The sequence below is a fragment of the Agelaius phoeniceus genome, chromosome 5 (genome assembly GCF_051311805.1).
Source record: "Agelaius phoeniceus isolate bAgePho1 chromosome 5, bAgePho1.hap1, whole genome shotgun sequence".
In the NCBI taxonomy this organism is placed as follows: domain Eukaryota; kingdom Metazoa; phylum Chordata; class Aves; order Passeriformes; family Icteridae; genus Agelaius; species Agelaius phoeniceus.
The window spans coordinates 51,639,407-51,657,072 of NC_135269.1; the positions used below are offsets into that span (position 1 = coordinate 51,639,407).

The window sequence follows — 17,666 nt, forward strand, 5'->3', positions numbered from 1 at the left end:
TAACATCAGATGTTTGAAGGAAACAATGAAAGGAAGTTGGCTGAAAGCCTCCCAGCCTTCCCAGTTTAAGTCAGGAGTAAATTCTTATCTTCAACCCTGCAAAAGTCGCCTAAAAAGCTTTGGAATACACTGGACTGGTAGTTTATGTATCTAACCAAAAGGCAAAAGAACAGGATTCCTGGTCTCCATCTCTCTCACTGTCACAGAAAAAAATGGCACAGTGATTATGTACGTGTCAGAGGAACTGAGCTGACTTACTACATAACTATGATATTCCAGCGATGTAATTTCCTTTCCAAACTTCAGATAGAACCCAACTTTCAGTATTTCTATTATTTTCAAAGCTACAGTGGAGGAGCAAAACTTTGATATTCTTCCTGTTCTGCACAGAAGGCATAATGATGAAGGACTGAAGCATGCAAAAATCAGAGCTTCCAGACAGAGAGCTTATTCCTTCCTCTAACTCTGAGTTCTCCCCTCTTCTACTGAGACTACTAAATTAATTTGACAGGATGCCTCTTTTCCCCTTTCTAAAGTTCTTCTTCCTTCTGGTCCAAAGGACCAGAAAAAGCAAGCCTAAACCAAAAGACATATATGCCATTCCATAAAATCCAGTACAGCTGAGGAGTGTGAGAAGTGCAAGAGCTGTGATGAATGAGGTTTGCTTAACTTTGTGCAGTTAAACCTCAGAGGAATAAGACCAAGATTGTCAAAGTGATTCACTTGGTCCCCAGCACAAGCAGCATTCTCAAGAAGCACAGAAAAAATGACTGACCTTCAGAAAAATTCACAGTATATACTTTATAACAGCTTTTCCTAAAATTATTACTTAGGAGTGCTGAGAAGGAGTAAGGCAGACAAGCCAAGGCTCTTGCAACTTTCCAATGCTGGGAGATGCCTGAATTACCACACTACAGGCAGAATAAAAGATGACACAGGGCCATAATTCACTCTTGTGCTCTATTCAACCACAAAGTTGTGGTGTCAAAGTAGGGAAAGTTAGGAAGTAAGCACCAGTCTATGTTTTCTGTTGCACAGAAAACTCGTGTATATACATGCCAATGGGTTGCAAAACAAAAACACTGGCTCAACATTTTAGAGGGAAGGATCAACTCCAAATGCTGCTGTTAAACATGTTATTCATGCTATACATGACTGCTACAAGCATCCAAGTCATATGCAAAAGTATAGAGAAAATTCACAAGTCTGGACAGATTCTATAGAGAAATTAGTATGTCCTAACCATTTAACCTCCTGTGGTGAAAAAAACACTTGACCTAACAGATGTTTTGTAAACTCTGCTCTGCAGTAGGCCAAATGTGGCCAGGCAGAATGCCAGGAAGAGCCTTTTTAGAACCTTACTGGACTACCAGGAACTCAAGACTATTGATGGCAGTTGGGCTAAAAACAAATTAGAACACAGCAACACTGCAAGTGAATTCATACAAATTGAGCCACTGAACACGTTTTGTTCTTTATCACCACAGCACTTAATTATTTTGAGAGCTTGCTGATAGGCATGGTTATTGAACACAAATCTGGTCTCAGTAGTTTGTATTTTGTCAGGAAGATCTCTTTAGCCTGGAAACTGAGAAGTGGTAATTTATTCTCTGTGTCAAGGAATTAAGAAGAGTTAGTCAATTCAGTCATCTGAAGAGTTGAGAGACCTGAATGAGGCAGTGTGCAAACTCTTCTAAATAGTCTGAAAGCTGTCCAGCACAGACCAAAGTATCTTCCTTCCCAAAAGAGGGCAGCAGGTCTCTATATGTAGAGAAGCACAGACTCCACAGGACAAGGATATAAAAAATAAGGTTAGAATCAGAGTAAGGGTAAAGGAGTAATAGCTGACCCAGAATAGGAAGGATTAAAAAGTCACCGATTTACCACAATAATTTAAAAGATTATAAAAATCAAGTAGTCTGTTTTCTTTTTACTCTTGCTTTCTGGCTGTAGATCTTAACAACAGTTACACAGTGGAGATACTGCCACAAAGGGGAAAAAGACTCCAAAAAATGTGAAGGTAACTCTTAAAGGAGAAATAGAAAGAAAGGTAGCTGAAAACTGATTATAAATACAGTGTTTCCACGTTGTTATGACAGAGAGAACAGGAACATGACTACAAATATTCTGAATCTGAAGACTGATATTGACATTCAGGGCTGGGATGCACTAGCACACAGAGTGGATTAAAAAAACATATTGGATTAAAAAATGTACTGGAAAACAGCCACCACAGGAGCTGTGGTAACAGAAACGGGGTGAAATTCAGCATCCCAAATGGGGTGAAATTCAGCATCCCAAACCCAGGCCAGGACTCACAATTTCTGCAATATTTCTGCTCTCCTTGGCTGCTCTGAGCTGAAGGCTCAGACGCACTGCCTTAGCACACTGCAGGCACCATGTTCATGTGACATGAGAACAAGGGGGCATTAATTCCAGCTGCAAAACCTACAGATAAAGGCAGTTATGACAGCCAGAGAAGAAGAGACTACTGCCTGAGGGATGGTTGAGACCTTGGATTCTTTCATATAGCAGAATGAGATGCCACCCTCTACTAAATCTTTCAGGAAGGAAAAGCTGTTATTACAGCTGAAGGGCAGAGGTGACAGAACAGGAACTGGGTATAAACCAAACCTGCAAATGCATTTGTCTGGGAAACAAAAGTCTCACAACTATTAGAGTAAGGAAAAACAGTAGCCATACCTACTAAGTGAAATTTCATCTGCTTCTAAAAGAGACAAGATGTCTTATTTTAGGACATGAGACTTACTCAACCCAGGAGGTCTCTTTCCATTTGCATCTCAAGTATGATACACAGTAACTTGTCTGTGTGTTGAATACATTCATCAGCTTTCCAATAATTTTGCAATATAATCTTTCCATCCCACAGCAAATCCAAAATTTCATTCAGCCATGATATTTGCCAGCATGTTTACTTGGTGTACCTGAGGCACAGCAGCTTTGTTAGCCTGGCTTATTCCCTGTTCTGTCAAAGACACAAATACAGTAGCTGAACTGTCTAGCAGCAGATGTGTCCCCTGGTAACTATCTGGTGATTCAAAAAGAATTCTGTACACTGGCAGGGGGATAAAATACTTGTTTTCACACAATATATTGATGGAAAATCTACAGCTCTCCTGTTTGAGCCACCTTTCAAAAAAAGCCCTAATTGTGGTTTCCTAAGTTGTATGAACACGATTTTCAAATACAGACATTAAACTGTTTAGAAGCTACTGCATCAGAAATGGTGTCCCTAACTCAGACAATCAAATCCTCCTCAAAACAGGATTTGTTTAGCCCATCTTGATATTTCTCACTCTTCTGCATTGATTGCACATGCAACAGAAAAAAACCAAAAAAACAACATATTATTTCAATGCTTTATTTGGCTTAAAATTATTGGGCCCAAAATTAGAAAGCATTACAAGTATTTACATTGCAAGCATTACAAGTATTTACTTACAAGTATTTGAGATGGTTTTCAATTTTGGTACCTTAAGTACTGTTTTTTCTTACTTATTCATATGAATGGCTGTGTTGAGTACATGCTATCTGACACCTGCCTTAGACACACAAATGCACATCCTTTCCAAGGATGGGTTCACCCCACTGACAAAATGACTGATTCTCTCCCTAAATCCTTCAGCCTTTCAGAAAGTAAAGGTTAGAGGCTAGCTATCTTATTCTGACGTTATTATGCAATTCTGTCCATTTTCCAGGCTCTCCAGAACTATAGACTGAAATGGATTTGCATCACTGACCATCTGTATTGCTCAGAGCTGCAGCTCCTCACACCTCTTCACTCAATCTCTGAGCAGACACATTACTCCAGCTATTACAGTCAATAGGCATTACCCCATTTATCTTATTAGCACTGACTGAGGCAGTGCTAGCCTGACCACCAATATGAAACAGCTGTTCCAGCCTAACCCCATCACTACTAAAAATAAAATAGATCAATTTCTTTTTTTTTTCCCCTAAAAAGTGACTTATGATGGCTGTGTTGGCTGCTCTGTAGCCTCACTAAAAAGTCAGGCTGAGTAAAAGGTAAGCACTATCTCTACAGCTGTGCAGTTTTTTTAAACTACATAATTGAGATAGCTGTTTTCCTGTTGGACTCATTATTTTTCCACTATAGGAAAAAACTCACAAATTCAATCAAATTAGGAAAACAAATTATCCTTCACACTGAGAACAGGTATGCTTCCAAAGCAAATGTCTGCAGCCAAGGTACAAATCCATCCTGAATATAAAATCAAGTAGATATTTAAGTTTTATGCCTGTGAAACTTAAAGAACAGAAACAGAACACTAGAAATTCAGTGTATTCATTTCAACAGAATTAACTCTGACCTAGCCCTCAGGAATCAGATCAATTCTAAAAGCTCAATATTAATAAAAAAATAAAATCTTTATTTTTAACACAATTCATATGAAACATCTTTGCTTCCTTACTACAAGGTTTAGGAGTTTTGTCTTTGAAAAAGCTACAAAAGCCAAGGCAGAAATACAGATCTGCAGGGTTTGGGATGTTGGATTTATTGGCTTGGTTTGGGGGGCTGGGAGTGTGTGATGTTTGTTTTTAAAGAAATTAAATGGCAATTTACAAGTTCTACTACAATAAACAGACCAAATAAGACATTTCTGAAAAAGCAGTAGTGTTAAGTAACTTCTATTTCAGTGTTTTATGCTTAATCATAACTTTAAAACCAATGAGATCATAACGCGCAGCACAGCACTCATTCTAACCCCCTTCCATGGTACCTATAGCTTTCTGCCTCTGCCATGGATCATGGTCTCACTTGGAGCACCCAGGAGTCAACTGTGCAGACATCCTTCTTCCAGGATGTGAACACATTCAGAGTCACAGCATACAGCCTCATGGGACCAAAGAGATACTAATCAATTCATTGGGGCACAAAACCTTATGGGACCAAACAGATATTAACCAATTCATTGCAGCACACAACCTCACGGGACCAAGGACGCCCTGACAGCTCTACTGAAGCTCAGAACAACTGAAAGACACTCCAAAGGACATGGGTATTTCAGTTCTGGGTTTGGTCCCTCTGTGAACATGAACCCCACATAAAGAGGAGCTCCCTACAATGATCACAGATCAATCATTGAGAATTAAACGTCACGTCTGTCTTAGATGGACACCACACAGCAGTGGGGTGATTGCCCAGACTTTAAGACCCATGTCCCCTTCAAGTGCACCCCAGCACTCTGGGGTACCTGCAGCCTCCCACCTCAGCCTCCAGCAGAGACTGAGAACCAGTACAGGAAATTGCTCCTAGGGTTTAATGCTTCCAAGCATTTATTTTTATTTATTCCTAATCTAAATTTCTATCTATGTGCCAATGTAATTGAGGATTAAGGCTATTAAAACCAGTTCAAATTAATAAATTAAGGAGTGCCAATTAGGTGGAAATACCCAAATGGATGCCTGCATAAAACTTTACCCCTGATTAGCCCCTTTAAAGAACTGCTTAGGATAAAAAAGCCTTATTAATTGAGCTTGAGAAGGAGCTAAATCTTTAAACTTTCAATTTTTATTCTGTCAGATGTAATTTCCATATTGCTGTCTTTCCAAGGACATTGAAAAATCACAGTCCATTTGGTGGCCCATACACTTGACAGCCAACAGTTGCTACAGACACACATGCTACTGATCAACACAGAGGATGCTCCCCAGAGGGCCTCTGCAAGCACCAGAGCCCTCTCTCAGCTCTCTGAGCAGGGAACTATTGCAAAGCCAAGTATTGAGACAGAATGCACTGTATCGGTGTGTTTCACGAGCAGGTTCTGCTGAAGTCATACATTAAGAAAATAGTTGAAGAGAGCATTTGATATTGAAATGGAAATACTATTCCTATTTTACCTGTCATTCTGCCCCTATTAGTCCCTGCCTCAGCACTAGAAAGCATAAGCACAGCAAACTTGCAAGTCAGTTCAGGTCCATCTGCAGGATTAGATTCAGGGGATGGCTCAGGGTGTCACACTATTTTCCAAGGGCACATTATTTGCTCTCTGAAGATACTCTTGAAAACCATTTCTTAGTCATTAATTATTCATTCTATTTCTTATAATCAGTTCTTTTAATTAGTATCCCAGGCAGCTTTGCTGAGAAGCCCACACTTTCAGTAATTAGGGGCAGTTTGTTGCCCTTAATTAACTTCAGACATAGCGAGACTCTTATTACTTTGTTATTTCAGCTGTTTTTATGTTTGCATTGCATATGCTGTCCTGCTTTAATGGCTCAGAAAGGAGACTCTTGTGTCCCTGTTGTGCTATTTATCTCATTTAGGTTCCATCTCTCTTTCTTGACTCAGTATTAATTGCTGTATATTAAATCCCTCTGACTCTCTGAAGTCACATCTACACTTGCAAGCAGAGTGACACCAGAAAAGTGCATCTGAACAGTGAAACAGAACCTGCCAGCCCATACAGTCTCCTACCCTTTTGTGCTGCCTTCTATAGTTAAGTGCACTTGTAACAGACACAGGCTGAAGTACAGCAAGAGGGTCATGTATGGAGGCTTTACCCAGTTTGCTGATTTTATCATGCCTCTGTGGCCTCTTGAAGGCCATTCTGGACCGAGTTCTGACCAAATGTTGTTAGCAATCAATGGGTTAATAAACCATTAGAGTTTAAATATCCAGAACACATAAACCAGCTTGAGGTTTAGTAATAATCTGAATAATTTTATTATTCTAAATAAATAATACTTCTCTTTCTTACGCAGGTTTTTTCATCTACAAAGAGTAAGGTATATTAAAGCAGCAGAAAGACTGGTGTAATCCGGTTGCTCCAATTAAAGTTCAAGGAAGAGTCAAGCAAAGACACCAGCAGCTCTGTTCACAGCATGCCACTGACCTTGTGGGCAATTCAACAAGAAAGAGGTTTTAAAAATTCCCCACCCCAGGCTGTGGGCAGTGGTGGCAAACAGGAGACAAACAAAACTTTCATGTGGCTCCAACAGAAGTCCTGTAAGATGCATCCTACGCTCAGGGTGTGTGAGAGAGAGAGAGCCACACACAAAAATAGTGGCACGGTCTGGATTTAGTGGGTCTGTGATGTGCAGAACAAACAGATTAGCTTTACATTACACAGCTAAGAACAACACTTCCTTTTCAGCAACACATGAGCAAAACACATCAATATATATGCACACACAGCTGGATCCTGTAATTTTCAGCTTTCCACTGTAGGATATTTGGGCTTTTATATTCCAGGTGATAAAACAGAAGGCTTATATTCACTAAACATAGCTAGTCTTATAATAGCTTTATATACCATTTATATAATTTTACAACATTTATTATCACAGAAAAAGCCCTGGGAACCTGAAGTTATTAACTAGCTAAATATTAAGTACCTAAAAGCTTTGGATGGCAGAGAAAGACAACTTTAAAAGCCATCCTTAATCTCAAGCAGTGTTTTTAAAGTAAATAATTTGGGAGACAAAGCATGCTGAAAAGAACCCAAAGTCATATAAACAAGATTTTCAGAACTTGTATCACAGAATATTTAAGCTAAAACACATCTAGCTACTTCATAACCACGTACCAGTATGCTCAGAATCTCTACTGTGTGTAGTACATGTGTGGCTATGAGAATGACACTGCATTTGGAGTTAAGTCACTGCAAGCAGAATCTAAGTGTCCATTCAGGCAAATACTCCAACAGCTAGCTGAATATTACTACAAAAAGAAGAATTCTAACAGAGTTTTTTAACTTCCATCTCAACCTAATATCACTATTTATTCTTAAATCCCCACTGGTAAAAGACTGAAAAATCCTCTGCCTATTAATGGCAATGTAGAAAGGAAGAGAAAGGAGAACTGATTTCTATGATTTAATATCAGATCTATACCAAAAAATCTTACTTTTTTTTTTTATTTCTTCTTTTTGCCTATGCTCCATCCATAAGGAGGTCAAAATAATAAAAAAAATTTAAATCATCAATATTTTAGCAATAATATGTATGTGGTGTACTAAATAGTTGGAGTGGAGAAACATTTGTGGAACACTTCTGAATAAGAAATAACCTTGCTGCAAGGCCTCAGAATATATAATTTACAAATAAATCAAGGAATTTATGAGCAATACGCACAAACCGAGGATGTTTCCCAGCAAAAGCCAGCAAGATAAACATTTGGCGTAGACTGCCTGAAGGTGAATTTTTTCTTAGAAAAAGAAAACTCATGAATTCACCATTAGAAAAACCTAAACATATAAAACAACTCCAACTTTCTCCAGAATAAAAACAGTTTTCCCCAGTGCACTATATGCTACTGCTTTGATTTTCATGCAGTCTAACTTCTGCATACCATTTTTCTCACCAATTCTCTGCCCTAGTGATTCTGTATTACACTAGCATGGATTTTGAGACTATTCCCTTATTTACCAGTTTAATCATTATCCTTTTTTCTAGACTAATCTCTTTTTTTCAAACTCACTCCCCAAGATATTCCTCCTTCATTTCTCTTTAATACTGAAAAGCATAACTCTCATGACCAATGGATTTCTCTGCTACAAATTCATTCCTCTTTAACTCCGTCATTGTCCTTGCTGAACAGTTACTCTACTCCAAAATTAATTTGGTTCCATACACTTTCTCAACACCTTCAACTTAGTCCATGAAACTCTCCATCACTGGGGGCTATTTCTCCTCTAATCATTGTAGATGTACACCATCTCTTCAGAAGCCTCATTTATGCCCTGTGTATTTGTCCTTCCTTCCACATCCTTGTCTACGGCCCAAACAGGTCTACTCAAATTATTATCCTAAGGATTCTTTTTGTGTCTATCACTCAGTGTCCCTCCAGCACTTTCATTACACAGAAGCTGCCAGCCTCTATTTCTAAAACCCTACAGACAAGACAATTGAACATAAATGAATAATTAATGGTTAAGAAAAAAATGGAAACAAAGTTGCAGAAAAATTCTTGTATAATAACCTTCTCTTTTTCTAATTTTGATTCACCAGGTCACATATTTAAAGAAGTACTCACTGTAGCTCTGTTCATTCTTTACAATGCTGTTAATTAATGCTTTTCCCCTTCCTGACAGGAAAAACACTCAAGAACATTCTTGAACTCATGCATACAAGCAGTCACACTTGAAGAGAAGCATATGCTTTATCTCCTCACTGCAAAATAAATAAGAACTAGAAATAAATTCTATTGAGCAAGTACCATCAACTTCTAGGAAGTTTTAAATACAAAATGAAAAGCCTTCAATGCTTATGGCTTAGAAAATAACCTTCAAAATGCAAGCTTAAGCTGATGCAGCCTGGTACCGACATGCAAACACTATCTCTCCTGCTGCTCAGAGTTTCCCACACACAGCAACAAACTGAAAACTGCCTTTTCACAGCTGCTATTCTGAAACCTGGGGGAATCAGCTGCAACGAACGAGAACTGGGCTGCTTTCAATTCAGTGCCAGCACTTCCAGGCAGAAATGGGCACTGGAGACAGGCACTGGGCAAATGAGGAGGACTTGAGCCGACTCTGTTCCTCACCCTGCCTCCCATCCGCAATGGCAAGAGCCAGAAGTCCCGCAGAGCCTGGGTGCCAGACCTGTGCGTGCCACTGCCATCAGCTGGCAGCAAGAGGAGTAACTTGGAAAGAAATACAGGAGGCACGTTTGCAGCTAATGTACCAAAAAAACCCTGTATGAAAACTGACTTCAGGATTAAACGTTTAAAAGCCTTAGAGCAGTCTCCGAGTGTAAAAGTCACAGAGCACCGGGTTCAGAGAGAGTAACATACTAACTGGGGCTCAGTACAGCTCAACAGAGAAGCAGAGTCAAGGCATAAAGACAAACACCCCAAAACACACCCCTCAATGAGCAGAGGTGAGGTGGAGAGCCAAGCACTTTCCTAGCAAACCACAAGCACACCATCCCATCTCCTCTAGGGACACCTCTTTGGTCAATAAAGCAAGTCCTGTCCCTGACTTGCAGCAAGAGAAGCAGCAGGAGGCAGGGATATGTTAAGCTAGCAAAGTAAGGGCCATCTACACACACGGTAAAAACAAGGATAAAAGGACAGTAGAACACAAATACAACAGTATATTAAAAAAGCAAACCAATACATACTGAAAGCAACTTCAGGATGATATTCACCAGTATTAGAAAGAAATGGTACAATGCCAGAAAGAGAAAAACCGACTCTAACCAGCATGAAAATGGAAAAGCAATTGGTTAGTAGTGTCCCCAAACATGAACTGGTGACAACAGGTTTGCATGGGGGAGCAAGGGGGAAGAACTGAAAATTTGCTATTACAGAAATACATTGCTCAATAAATAGCAAACTAGCAACCAAACAGTATTTTCTGTTCTGGCAATAGTGTACAGTTAAAGACAGCATGTAGTAATTGATATTTTGATATATTGCACCTCAGGCAGGTAAAGCAGTGTGGTTCAGAGGGGAAAAAAGTGTTTTCCCCAGCTTTGTTATTCCACAGCATCAGTGAGTATATTTCACAGATGATGTCTGAGAAAGTATTAAAGACAAGATGAGCTGATTTGGTATTTGTGCCTCTCAATCACCACTTACACCAGCTCAGATACACAAAATGCAATGTGAGAATAACAACTGCAAAGGGCTTAGAAATGCAAGGCAGCCCAGCCACACAATTCCCCTGTACAGTCCCTGAAGAGAGGGTGGCAATCAACTGATCCTTCAAACTTTCCTCCTGTCAGCTCCCCTGTAGAAAAAAACCTTAATAATTAGTCTTCCACAGGCATTTCAAATGGGATATTTGCCAACAGAGTTAACACATTTGTCAAACCGTGTGGGTGACAGAAAAAAAGAACCTGAGGTCACGCATTCAGAAAACAAAAAATAAAATTGTCCCATCCAATAATAATTACTACTCAAATTTCAAAGGCAAGTATAGGTAAAATAGGCATTAAAAACAAAACAAAAAAAAACCCACAAAAGCAGACAAAAGAAGAGAGTGATAAATTTTTCATCATAGCAGACCATGAGAGGTTTGCAGACTGTCCAAACGTGTTCATTACACAGCTGTTTACCAACACGTGGCTTTCCCAGCACACCGCCAGCTTCTGGCCAAGCCACACTGATCAATGCTGAGCTGGTAGGCCAGAAGAAGAATTTAAGATTAAAACAGAACTCTGATGGGTTGTCATTTCTGACGTGGTGCTGGTTACTAGGAGGTTTTGCTTCTCTCATCACCCTTCAGTACTTCCTCAGCCATGGCTGATTCAATTGCCCATGGGGAGAAACTTTTCTACTGCAGGCAAAACCAACTACTTCCCCCAACAGCTGGTTCTCACAGGGACAGTAAGATCTATTTGTGAATAACCTTGTCTCAATATGTAGACAGGTCTGTAGACTACCATATTACAGGTTTTGACAGGATTTACCAGAACTCTCTATACTCATTTGACTAAAAATAAAAACTATACACAGCTTAGAGCATGACGACAAGGTGTTATGGGGAAAAATAAGGAAATAAACTTGATTTAAAATGACTTTCTATAACACCACAAAAAGAACTGAAATTTGTAAAGGAAGCAATGAAGGTAGAATTGGAAGACATGTTCCTAGAAAGATCTTTAGCAGAATTTTGACCAGATGAACAAGTTTTATAGCTATTTTTTTTTCTCTGAAATGTGTCTAGAGTTTCTGAAAACAATGGTTTTGGATGTATTCTCCTAGCTACCTTAGCAGTGCAGAAAGCAACTAATGAAGCATGTTCAGAGGCCAAGAGACAATTTTTCTTTCCCAAAACATGCTTAGCCAATAAATAAGTAGATACATACCACCAGCTCAAAAGCAAGGAGATACAGGGCATGAGACAGAAGAAAGACAAACGTTGGGAATAAAACTGCAGTCCAGAGAATGAAGTCTATCCCCATAACCAGTATTTCCTGATAGTGTTATGTAGTATCATTATAAACCTCTCCTTTACAGATAAAGTCCAAGAAAGAAGAAAGAATGAATGCACAAAATTCAGATGAAAATGAATTACTGATTACTGCTCCTACTTTCAAGAATTAGCTAGAAGTCAATGCTTTTGATCTGCTCATGATTTAGTAGCTGGATGGGAGTGAAGGAATGGAAGGAAAACAGGTCATCAAGTATTCAGGAAGTAAACTCAGTTATGAATTCTACATGGCCAGATCAATTACTTCTAAGACTTATCACCTATGAAAGCAAGACTTGAATTATCAGCTTTAAGGCACTAAGCTTTTCATACATTAAAAATATTTTTTAGCCTAGGAGTGCTACTTCTCCCTTAGTCTTAAATTTCTGTGTGGCTACTTGATTACTAGAGGAAATTTTAAAATGTTGAGAAAGAAAAACACAGGAAAAACAGAAATTTTTTTTTGTGAGTTAATTGTAGCATTTTGCTGTCCCTTCCTTCCCCAGGAACTTTAACTCTGATTCACCTCCCAGATACAGAACCTGCCTTTGGTTCTGTAGACTCACTGAGTACAAGGGGGTGTACAACTGATTAGTATAGACAGCAGGTACCAGGGTCATCATCTAATCACTGACTCAGTACATACATACTCATATATATAATATATGTTCACATGCATCCCTTTCCCTTGATGGAAGACAGTAACAAGCGAATTTTTTTTCACCAAATCTCATTCTATGGACAAATCCAAACTGGTGGTTTGAGATTCAGTTTGGCTGGGGTAGGAGAACAGAAAAAGAGGAATGGGCTTAGTTAACAATTGTCTTCCCTTTGTTGGGACTAGAAACAAGGAGGAGTGAAGAGGCAGAAGAAAAAAATGGTTAAATATGTTTGAGGGGACTGATAAAAAAGTAGTAGCTACAAAAAATTGACAGTCTCTTTAAACCAGGGACAGACAAAATTTGCTTTATCAAAGAACAATACGTAATGATGCATCAGTATTTCTCTGCAAGATGGAAAATACACGACTAAATGTTCACAAATATCTATTCAAAATTTGTTACTAAATACATACTAGCCCTTCTCTGTAGAGCTAACTCCATCTTCAACAGGATATGTTACTTCACCTCAAAAAATAACACCATGCTTCAGTTCCACACCTCTAATATTTGATTATTCCCCCTTCTCTATCAAAAATCTACCAGCAACCAAAGTAAGGTAGGATATAATAGCAGATCATCAACTAACTCTGAACAGTTAAAAAAGAATATTTCTATCATATATGCATCCCAGAGACTAAGAAAAAAAAACAAAGAGCCAAATTATAAAAGTATGTGATTCAGCAAATCCTGGGCTAAATTATATTGAATTTATCATTAAAAGGAAGATAGAGGAATTGATGGACTCTGGCAAATTATGCTAGTTCTTGTTTTTTCTTAAAGTTTGATTTTCTTTTTTAGATAACCTTATCTATCACAATACAGCAGAGCTAATTTTACTTAGCAAGAAGAAAGAAGGAAGAAGAAAGGACAACAGAAGAGTGAAACATTGCCTGCATTCAAAATCCTTTAATTAGTATAACAGTGTCATTAAGTATGGTGGTTTAAAGATATCACACAGCATATTTTAATTTGATACTAAAGCAAGAACATAAGAAGCCAACCATACTGTAACCCATTTCCTTACTTATATTACAATGCAGTTGAAGATACTTGATATATGAATTCCATCTCATTCCCTTACTGGAAAATATGTTCCACATTAAAAAGGAAGCAAACTGCATTCCTCAATATTTGCTCAGCAATATGCCAAATGAACTGGCAGAAAGAACAAATTACTTCTGCTCTTAAGCAGGGTGGATACTATTATTAGGCTCTTGAAAGACTGCTGGTGCAAAAGCACTACAAGGAGTTCACAAGCTGAAATGACACAGCATCACAGCTGTGTCCACAGCTGCATCCAAACCGTACCCTTGGATAACCCATGATGGACAGGGCATACTGCAGCCAACAGCTCCACTGACACCACACAGGTAAGGAACCTCAGGCCAGCTCACAGTGGACAGCCAGCCACATGCTGTCACACAAGTCAGAACTAAAGCAAAAGAGCAAGAGATCAAGTCCATCTCCTATCTTAGCAGATAGAAAATTAATTCAGGAAATAAGATAGACTTTTATCCCATAGAATATGAGTCACATGAAGGGTAAGGCTGGAAGGGGCAACAGTGGGTCATGTGGTTCAACCTTGCTGTTTAAGCAGGGTCATCCCAGAGCACATGGCACAGGATTGCATCCAGATGGTTCTTGAATATCTCCAGTCAGGGAGACTCCACAGACTCTCTGGGCAATCTGTTCCTGTGTGCAATCACCCGCCCAGTAAAGAAGTTCTTCCTCATACTCCAGTAAAGAAGTTCTTTCTCATATTCAGATGCAACTTCTGTGCACCAGTTTCTGCCTGCTGTCTCTTGTCTTACTACTTTGCACCACGAAGAAGAACATGTCTTGACATCCTCCCTTCAGATACTTACATACATTGACAAGGTCCCCTCTCAGTCACCTCCAGAGCACCTGTCACAGCTCCCAAAGTGTCTTCCTTCAGGACATGGTTTAGGACAGGTGGTTGTACTCTCGTTCCCAAGGCTGACATGAGGCCACAGTGCAGTGCAGAGAACAGAAGTTAGACCTGAGGGCTCCTTCAGACATCTCTCAGCAATCCCAAACTATCAAAGCAGGTTCTCTAAACTCTCAAAACTCATGACCAGTTCTATTACCCTCCATGCAATAATTTACTGGGTAATACATACAAAATTGTCAAATAAGAGGAAAGATGGTTATGTGCATTTCATTAGGTCTACGGAGAAGTGCAACTCCTCAGAAGACTTATTTTTTGTGTTATGTCTTATTTAAATACACTATTTCCTGACCAGAAAAAGACAAGTCATCCTTGCTCTGCAGCAAAATTCCTAAATATGACAAAAGTAGCTTTGTACATACAGCAATTAATGCAAAATCCAGAGGTCATTTAAAAATAGTAATTAGTAAGAGCAATATTTAATTGTAGGTATCAAGTCAATTTTGCCAATCAGTCTGTTCATTGCTCATAGTTAAATCTGCAAGAGTTTTATTTCTGCATTTTCTGCACATCAGTAATCTCTTTTCATACATTTTATTAATAAAACTAATTAATACATTAGTTATTTTTAAAACAGTTCCTATACTTAGTGACTTAGATCAGTGAGAACTTCTAAATGCTCAGTATCTTCTGCAATTGATGGCCACAAGCTGCAACTTGGAAGCTGATTAGGAAAATCGAATCAAGAGAAGGGCAATGGAGCAGGAGGGCAGGTCACACAGACAGGTTGTGAGATCTCATCCCTGGAGGCTTCTGAGCCTCCTGCTTAAACCTAGGTTGATATCAACATACATCAAGTCTGCTTTGGCTTTGTCCAGTGGGAAGTCACACTTAGAGGGATCCAGGTATCTTTTAAAAATATAATTTCTATGATGATTCTGTGTTTGGCTAGGGAATTTCCAGTGGGTTGAAAATTATTATATCAGATGTTTTTGGCTTTCTGTTTACAAAATGTCTCTATTCAGGCTCTAGAGTTTAAATACCTAACACTTAATAAAAACAAAATAATCTTCCAGAAACAATCTTATTATTACTACTATGTTGCCACATTAACTTGTCTGAGAATTCACTAAACACAATTACCTACAGAAGGCATACTTCAGATACCCCAAAACATTTAGCACTGGATTTTACAAACCCCTAGACATATGGAAGTATCAAAATCATAAAAAGCCAAGTAGAATTAAATAATTTTTGTGTCCTATCACTATCCTTCTAGAAAGTGATGTAGAATGGGGTTTTGGTTTGTTTCTTTTGTTTTGGATTAGTATGTTTGTTTATAGAACTGAATGTAAAAACCCAATTTTTTAAACCAAGCATTTCAAGAACGGAGCTTTTAAGTTGTTATCTGGAAATGTAATGCCTCAATCCAAAACTTTAAGTATTCTACTTATTCAACAGCTCAAAATAAGAGAGAATAAGCATAAATACCTGCACACACCTGCCAGCTCTCAAAAGCTTGTTTTTCACGCACAAGACACAGAGAACAACTTATCTAGCAGGTCATTATCACCACAAACACGCATGTTGATTGCTTCTATGTACAGAGAGCACACTCAGTAATTCATGGAACAAAATAGTTTTCTCGTTCACCTGTGTTTCATGGCTTAATTTGCTCGGGTTGGGTACAGACGGTCAGAACGCGACTGGCAGGAGGCACCTCTGGAAGGTTTAATTCCACCCATCAGGCACCGCCGAGAAGCAGGAATCAATCCTCCACCGCAGAACGGCCCCAACGCGCCCGCTCCCTGCGCTCCTGTGCCCTTCGCACGGCGACTTCGAGCGCAACTCTAAAAACTCAAACGACTTCACCCCCGCTGACAGACGGGTTTCTAAGCAGAGGGTGTGTTTGGGGCAAGGCGGCTGACACCCAGCCCTGCAGCAGCCGCTTCCCGCGCCGTGCCCGGCCGGAGCCGCGGCCCCGCTCAACCTGTTGCGGGCCGGAGCGCGGCGGCGGCGGCACCGGCGGGCGGGACGGACGGCGCGGGACGGCCCGTGGGAACGAGCGCACACGGCGGGGCAGGGGAGCGGGGAGGCGGGGGCTCACCTTCTGCTGCCGGCGGGCCATGTCCGTGGGCTGCTTGGCGTTGAAGGGGTGCGCGATGCACCTCGCGATGAACACGTAGAGCTGCAGCCGGAGCCGCTTCTCCCGCTCCTCTCGCTGCAGGCGCTCCTGCTCATCCCGGCCCTCGCTCAGCACCGAAGGGCTGGGGCTGGCTGCCCGTGCCGCCCCGGCCTCCCTGCCCCGCGAGTCCCGGGGCGGCTGCGGCAGCGAGCGCGGCGAGCCGCCGCCCGCCGCCACCAGCACGTCCCGCCGCTCCTCTTCCAGCAGCTCATCGGACTCCTCCTCGCTGGAGGAAGGGTCCAGCATCGCTCTCGGCGGGCGCGCCCCGCGGCCGGGCACGGAGCGAGGCTGGGAGCGGCGCGCACCTTTCCGGACACGTCGAGTTTACACACGGACTGTTTCCGACCCGCGGCGGCCGCCGGGCGGGAGCGGCGGGGCGGGGAGCAGAGGCGGGGTTTGGGAAGGGGGTCGAGCCTGGGTTGCCGTGGGAATTGCTCCGAGCGGCTCCCGGCGGAGGCAGAGGCGGGACCGGGGCCGGGCTAACATCTCCGCCCGCCCTGGCGAGCGCAGCGGCCCGCGAGGGTCCGGGACGGGGTCGGGCCGGCTGGGCTGGGACTGCCGTAGCACCGCGCCTGCCAACGCAGCCCAGCGCACGGCCCGGCACGGCTCGGTTCGGCTCCGTTCGGCTGCCCCGCTCCCAACGACAAGGGGCAGGGAGCCCTCGGCAGCGCTGCTCCGCTCGGGCCCTGCCTTGCCCCGCGTCCCGGGCAGCGTGGGAAGCGCGCCCGCCGCTCGCCAGCCGGCTCGGACACACGGCGGGACTCCCCGCTGGACGGACAGAGCGGACGCTGTGCTCGCCGTCGACCCCGAGCCTCGCTGGCATCCTCTGCCAAGTGTTGGTAGGGGGAATGAGAGGCATCTGAAATGGCCCCAGAATAGGAAGCCACGGGAGCCGAGCATTTCCGAGGTGGCGGGTGGGCTGATGCCGAAGTGTACATTGCTCTCGCAGGTTGCTTCTGTTGACAGCTTGCAGCCACAAATAGGTGGTTCACATCTGTCTGAAATCG

At 41.5% G+C, this 17,666-nt stretch overlaps 1 protein-coding gene across 9 annotated transcripts in view; it reads right to left on the reverse strand.

The window, feature by feature from the left end:
* Nucleotides 1–17,055, reverse strand: part of CADPS2 (calcium dependent secretion activator 2) — a 284,388-nt gene extending 267,333 nt beyond the window's left edge. For 5 of the 9 annotated variants that reach the window (XM_077179003.1, XM_077178999.1, XM_077178998.1 and 2 more), the window contains exon 1: nucleotides 16,582–17,054. In XM_077179003.1, the coding sequence (XP_077035118.1) occupies nucleotides 16,582–16,905 (324 nt within the window). In that variant the 5' untranslated portion in view covers nucleotides 16,906–17,054. Of the gene's footprint in view, nucleotides 1–16,127; nucleotides 16,272–16,581 lie in introns of those variants that run through there. The other 4 variants (XM_077178997.1, XM_077178996.1, XM_077179002.1 and 1 more) reach the window with 3 other exon arrangements.
* Between the last annotated feature and the right edge of the window lie 611 nt (nucleotides 17,056–17,666).